This window comes from Oryzias latipes, chromosome 18 (genome assembly GCF_002234675.1).
Source record: "Oryzias latipes chromosome 18, ASM223467v1".
In the NCBI taxonomy this organism is placed as follows: Eukaryota; Metazoa; Chordata; class Actinopteri; order Beloniformes; family Adrianichthyidae; genus Oryzias; species Oryzias latipes.
The window spans coordinates 7144261-7150164 of NC_019876.2; the positions used below are offsets into that span (position 1 = coordinate 7144261).

Here is a 5904-nt window from a genome sequence, read left to right on the forward strand (position 1 = left end):
GGACTCCCGATTCATCCAGGGTGTACCCCGCCCTTTGCCCAACAATGACTGAGATAGGCTCCAGCAACATTGGGACCCCAGAAGGGATTGACCGAGTTCAGAAAATGGGTGGATGGATGTATAATATTGAATGCAAGAAATGAAAAGTCAAAACAACTTCAGATATAACGTTGGTGGAGTGGCTGTGGTGCACAGACCGGTCAATCTCTGATCGCAGGTTTGAAGTGTCCCTTGGGCGAGACACTGAACCCCACTTTGTTCCTGGTGGTTATAGGTTGACGCCAGTGTTTGGCGTTAGTGTGTGTATGAATGTGTGTGTTCATGGGACTGTGACAGGTGGTTTGGCAGATTTTTTTTGCACCCAATGCCCTTTTTGGCACAAACTTGTATTTTATCCAGGCTGGGGACCAGCACAGGGAGACCCAGACTTGTCCCCACACATGGCTACTTAGTAAGGCAGTAGTTTGCTTTAAGGCCTAAAGAGCTGTACAGTTTGTTTGCTGTGGCGACCCCTGACGGGATACGCTAAGAGGTGAACAACAACGACCATTTCCCATTATTGTTGTATTCGTTTTTAATAACAAAGTGCAGTTCGACAGTTTCACTGTAACATGTGCTTTAAAAACAAAGGCTGGGTTAGTCTGAATAAATAATAAACCACACATTAAACACTTACATCTAGATATGATTTACATGTTTTAGCCCTTTGGCTTCTATAATATGATCATATGGTAATATCCTCCAAATCCCTGCTGCTGTAGACCACACTGGCAGGGCGGATGATGAGCGGTGACTTATTGGTGCCGTTGTAACTCATTTCTGGGTTAAAAAAGGGATACATGGCCTGGGTGAACGGGGTCTCTGCAAACGAGTAGATGTGTGTTTTGGTATCGGCGTTGTAAAAAGACACCGTCCCGCCCTCGTAATCCAGAAACACGCCAACGACCTGCAGCCGCTTGGAGAGGCTCAGCAGCTCCGCCTGGCTGGCACAGGCCCGGTACTCCCAGCCGTTTCTCAAACAAACGGCCCAGAATCCGTCCTGCGGGCTCAGCGTCACAACACCCTTCCTGCTGACGGACTCTTGAGCTACGCCCAAATCCCACGCCGTCTTATCTCCCACCTCTACTTCCCAGTAGTGCCGGCCGGTTGTGAAACCCTGTAAAAGAAGACGATTTTATGCTACAACAGGAATCACACTTAACACAAATGCTGACGTGGTTACCCTGAGGGCGAGGGCGCAGGGGGCGGTATCAAAACGCTCGGACGCATCAGGCAGGTCCTGTTCCATCTCTCCGTCCTGCACTCGCCTTCCATCATGGGACACCGCCAGCCAAGGGTTGGCTGTTTTGGGGTCCAGGTAGACATCAACTTGCAGACAAAAGTTCAATGTTTATAGAGCTTTATCCCATTTTAGAGCACTCCAAGCTTTTAAGTTGTTTTAACTAAGATCATAGGCTCATTTTGTTCTAAAATGAGTTATATCCACTTATTACTTTAGTTTTTGTGCCTATAATCAAAATGATCTACAATTACGTTCATAAAAGCTAAAAAAAATACAAACCATTTGCTTAGATCTAGCAAATAGAAAATCAGCTTTATAACATTCAATTTTGAGTAATTTTAACGTTTATATATTTTTAATACTTGCTTCTAAATGTTTGTTTCTTATTTTAAAGTTTATTTTTATATAAAAATGACTTATTAAATGGACAGAAAATTTTAAGTAAATTTTTTCTTAAGGTTAGTGTTCTTTTCCTATTTCCAAGCTACAAATATATTATGTTATGTTATGTTATATTATATTATATTACTGTACATAATATTAGATTATATTAACTGTTATCTTTGAATTTTATCCTTATTGGGTGACATTAAGAAAAAGATACCTTGTTAATAACATGAACAAACTCTCATTTACTACAAAATAAGCTCTGTTTCACTTACCACGCCCACATTTGGTTTCTAACTGACCCTTAGCATCAGAAGTCACTTAAACGGTGGGCGTGGAAGATGTTACTCAGAGGAAGAGCAGTCATTTGCTGATAGTCATGGCTTTGGTTCAGTGTGTCTCAAACTTTATTTCATTGGCACCTGATGTCACCCATTTTCTATGGGTGACGTCACACACTCAGTCCAGTTCTCATGTAAAGTCAATTGATTTTGCATAAAGCTATTCGCTGATATAGTTTCATCATTAGAACAGGAAAAATCATGATTGGAATGTACCTGCATACTTCTGGATCCTCTCGTGGTCTGCAAATCACAAAGACGTCTGATCAGACCATCATGCATTTCATCTGCTTTGCTGTTTGCTTTGAGGTGGATCCAGGAACTGACCTTGCATCGACAGTTTTTCCATTTCCTCTTGGAGCTGCTGCTGGACGGTGGCCAGCGCCCTCCTCACAGCTCCCAAACATGTGTCCGAGTGGACCAGGAGGTCAGAGCAGGGCTTGACAGAAGGAGGGGAACTCAAAGCTGGAAACCTCTGATGAAACAAACAAACCAACTTTCAGGGGCGTGGCCTCATATTTTCCCACCTTTTCAAGTATTGACAGAGCTTCTTGAAGTGTTTACGAAACGTCAATACCTTGCCTTGGTGAATTTAAAAACTCTTATGGGAGGAGTTAGCCTCTCCTGCTGTTTTACTTAGGCATGTGCCTCTTTATTAAGTAGAAGCGCAGCTTTGACACACCTTTACACATTATCAAGCAAATTCAACATGAAAACAAGTAAAAAAGATAAAAAGACTGAACCTGGTTCTTTAATATGGGTTTACGATGCCCCAGCATTTTTCAAAACCAAACTTCTAATGACACATTTTCATTTTTGAGGTTTTTAAGAATATGAGTCACTTCAAAAACACAATAACTTAAACACTTTTCTAGAACTTCTGCTTTAAAGTAATTGAAAAGGCTTCATAGACGTTGCCAATTTATTTGTTAAGCAGATAAAAGTAGTTTTAAAATATCCAAGCTGCCAAATATGCCAATCTTTCCAACAATATTTTGCATTTTTTTGGAAATTGTCATCAAAAAAAGAAAATATCGACACTTAAAGCTCTATTTTTCGCGATACTCATGATGGTTTCTTAAGCTGTCACCTGCAGGATGTGGATGTGGTCCTCTGACTGCAAAATGAGCTGCATCTCCTGTCTTTTCTTCTGCAGCTGGTGGATCTCCTCCTCCAGCTCTGTGATAAACCTCTGCGCCCTCTCCTCTGCCTGCGCCTGCCTCCTCTCCATCACCTCCTCCAGCTCAGCTCGACTCCTCTCGACAGCACGAAGCAGAGCGGCAAAAACCGCTGAGCTCTCCTCTATGTCTCTGTTTGTGTTTTCCTGTCATTTAGAGGAAAAGTCCGGTGTTTTAGCAAATGCCAACAATTGAGTTAAATAGCTCAAAAACATAGAAAAATGCTTCAGGGTAATCTCAGCGTAGCTGATCTTGGAGGCATAACCAGCTCACTTTGCTTTGTTCAATGTTGCGTTTGATCTCCTGGACTTGTTGGACTCTCCTCTGGATCATCTGCTGCACATCAGCCTCAATCCTTGTAATGTGAGCCTTAAAGCAGAAATAAAACAAAAAGGCATCATTAGCTTTAGTGCTAAGTTGCATAAAACCTTCACCATTATGGGATCTTACCTTCTTCTCACTGCTCTCTTGCTCCAAAGGCACAGTGTCATGACCTTTGTGGTCAGTTTCATTGCAGAGCACACAAACACACCTCTGGTCATTTCTGCAGAACAGCTCCAAAAGCCTCTGGTGTCGTTTGCACACTCTGTTCTGCAGCATCGCCACGGGATCAGTCAGTTTGTGCTTCTTTAAGCTGGTGACCTTCAGGTGAGGCTGTAGGTGGCGCTCACAGTATGAAGTCAAGCACACCAGACAAGACTTCAACGCCTTGGCCTGCTGTGTTACACACACGTCACACGGTGTGGTTTTCGCCGTCAGCGGGGTCACGCCGCTCTGCCTTCTGGATCGGATTTGCTCCGACATTTCTTTGGCAAAAGAGTTTTCGCAAAACTCAGGGCGGCCGTGGAACGCCGTTTGACATTTGGGACAGCTAATGACGGCGCTGTCATCCCAGTGGGATGTGATGCAGGTAAGGCAGAAGCTGTGGCCACAGGGGATGGAGACAGGCTCAGAGAAAACATCCTGACAGATGCAGCACTGGAACTGAACCTCTGACAGAAGGCCGCCGGGGGCAGACATGACCTCTGTGGCAGGAACAGAAAATGTTCAATTGTTGTCTAATGCCCGGTTCAAACTTCATAGTCATCGTCCATTGGATCAATCGCCCTAAACACCAAAAAACTATACTTACAAAACAGTTACATTTGAAATGATTTGCCAGCTGCTTTACATCTTAATCCAGTTTAGCTGAACTTATAGCTGCATTAAAAAGTAAACATGAAGTGAAAATGAAATACTCTCTTATCCCTCTTGTATTTACAATGGAAATAATGACAATATCTGCTACACCATCACGTCTTCTAATCGCTTGACATAGGTATATCGTATATCTTCAAATATCCCAAATTTATGGTGTTTATTAGAGATAGGCGTCTATTGGACTCCGACGTTTATTCCATCAAAGACAGAATGGTGATGGCTAATGGGTTTATTTTGTGTGTCACAACATGTAGACAACAACACCAGATGAACATTTCAGGATTTATTGAAGTGATGACAAAATTGTACCTATTATCTTATGATAAGCGAATGTTTCTTTCCTCTTCAAAGCATCAAAGCATTCGTACCAAAAATTCTTGCCGGTTGTCATGCAGATCACTTTCCCTGGAGACATGCGGCCATTACTCAATAATCCACGTTAAAACCACTTTTTTCTAATTTGTTGCTCTTGTCATCTCCACCAGGAAATGTTTGCTTGTTGCTCCTTTTTCTGCAACCGTCTTCTCAATATCACCCATCTGCTTGCACCATTGTTGGATCCGTTTAGAATCTATCCTTAAATGTCGTGCACATTCCTCACCAGAATTTTCTTTGGCTTATGCCACCACACGAAGTTTAAAGCGAATGAACGTTTCTTGACCAAACCTGATTGCTACACTGGTTGAGATCGGCGTCAATCAGAGACCGGCCACTATCGGAAGATACAAGGCAGGTTAAATGGCGAGATATGCAAGCAGTTGTACTTCAAATTCCAATTGCAGATGATGTCATCATCTTGTGTACCATTTTGCAGCGATTCCTTTCCGATGGCCTGGCGACCAATGTGACCCAAGCGATATGAAGTATAAACCGGGCCTTAAACCTTCACAGGGAAAAGTACTCACAGGAGCTTCTGGTATCCTCACATAATAAATTACAGCTTTTCCTGCTTACTGGCCAAAGTCCAACTCACGTGACCCAGCCTCTCTTTGTAAATAGAAACTCAAAGGTGTCCCTCAAACCAGTTAACTCCCCGCACAACTCCACCTGTGAGAACCAACCGCTGGCTTCAGAGGTCAGTGCACTCAGATTGGCTTTAGTCTCCGTGCAATAAAATACAAAGCAAACACTGTACAAACTAAATCCTGAAACATACCCAGCTCTCGTTCAGTCTCAGGTCTGCTTTTTATCCCGAATGTGAAAGACGACCTCCAAGGAAGAGAAGGCTGGCATTGTGTTTGGGAATCCAAAGTCCTCCCCATTTAGCTGTTACCACTCCCTCAGGGACTGCGGAGTGGGAGGAGGGAAATCTGGATCAGGTGTGAAACTGGATCGCTTTGAAAGAAGTACTCTCAAACACTGTTTTCAAATATTCTATTACTGCAACTCAACAACGTATTCATCAAAGCGGAAAAACACCTTTATGGATAAATGGCATGAAAGTTTTTACCCTCTGAAAAGAGGAATTTAGCAGATTAAAAAACACGTTTAGTCTCAACTGTGATAAAGTCTTGTT

The 5904-nt window shown here is 42.8% G+C and overlaps 1 protein-coding gene across 2 annotated transcripts; it reads right to left on the bottom strand.

Annotated features, from left to right (window-relative positions):
- Positions 1 to 556: 556 nt before the first annotated feature.
- Positions 557 to 5684, bottom strand: LOC101163112 (E3 ubiquitin-protein ligase TRIM39). Of its 2 annotated transcripts, none has more exons than XM_020711613.2 (8): positions 5545 to 5684; positions 3639 to 4213; positions 3462 to 3557; positions 3101 to 3334; positions 2338 to 2485; positions 2227 to 2253; positions 1223 to 1368; positions 557 to 1156 (listed from the first exon to the last, which is right to left on the bottom strand). In XM_020711613.2, exons 1-8 carry the CDS (start codon positions 5648 to 5650, stop codon positions 725 to 727), a joined length of 1764 nt encoding a protein of 587 aa, XP_020567272.1. In that variant the 5' UTR covers positions 5651 to 5684; the 3' UTR covers positions 557 to 724. The 2 variants fall into 2 exon arrangements, with proteins under 2 accessions (XP_020567272.1, XP_023804665.1); XM_023948897.1 differs by lacking the exon at positions 5545 to 5684 and adding an exon at positions 5193 to 5521 and having other exon boundaries at positions 3639 to 5100.
- Between the last annotated feature and the right edge of the window lie 220 nt (positions 5685 to 5904).

Bases quoted from the DNA above. Each gene is read 5' to 3' on its own strand.
- LOC101163112 (XM_020711613.2), bottom strand. From the start codon at position 5,650: ATGGGGAGGACTTTGGATTCCCAAACACAATGCCAGCCTTCTCTTCCT. The intron at 3,558-3,638 runs GTAAGATCCCAT...TTCTGCTTTAAG, and splicing joins AAGAGAGCAGTGAGAAGAAG to GCTCACATTACAAGGATTGA. The intron at 2,486-3,100 runs GTGACAGCTTAA...TTGTTTCATCAG, and splicing joins ACCACATCCACATCCTGCAG to AGGTTTCCAGCTTTGAGTTC.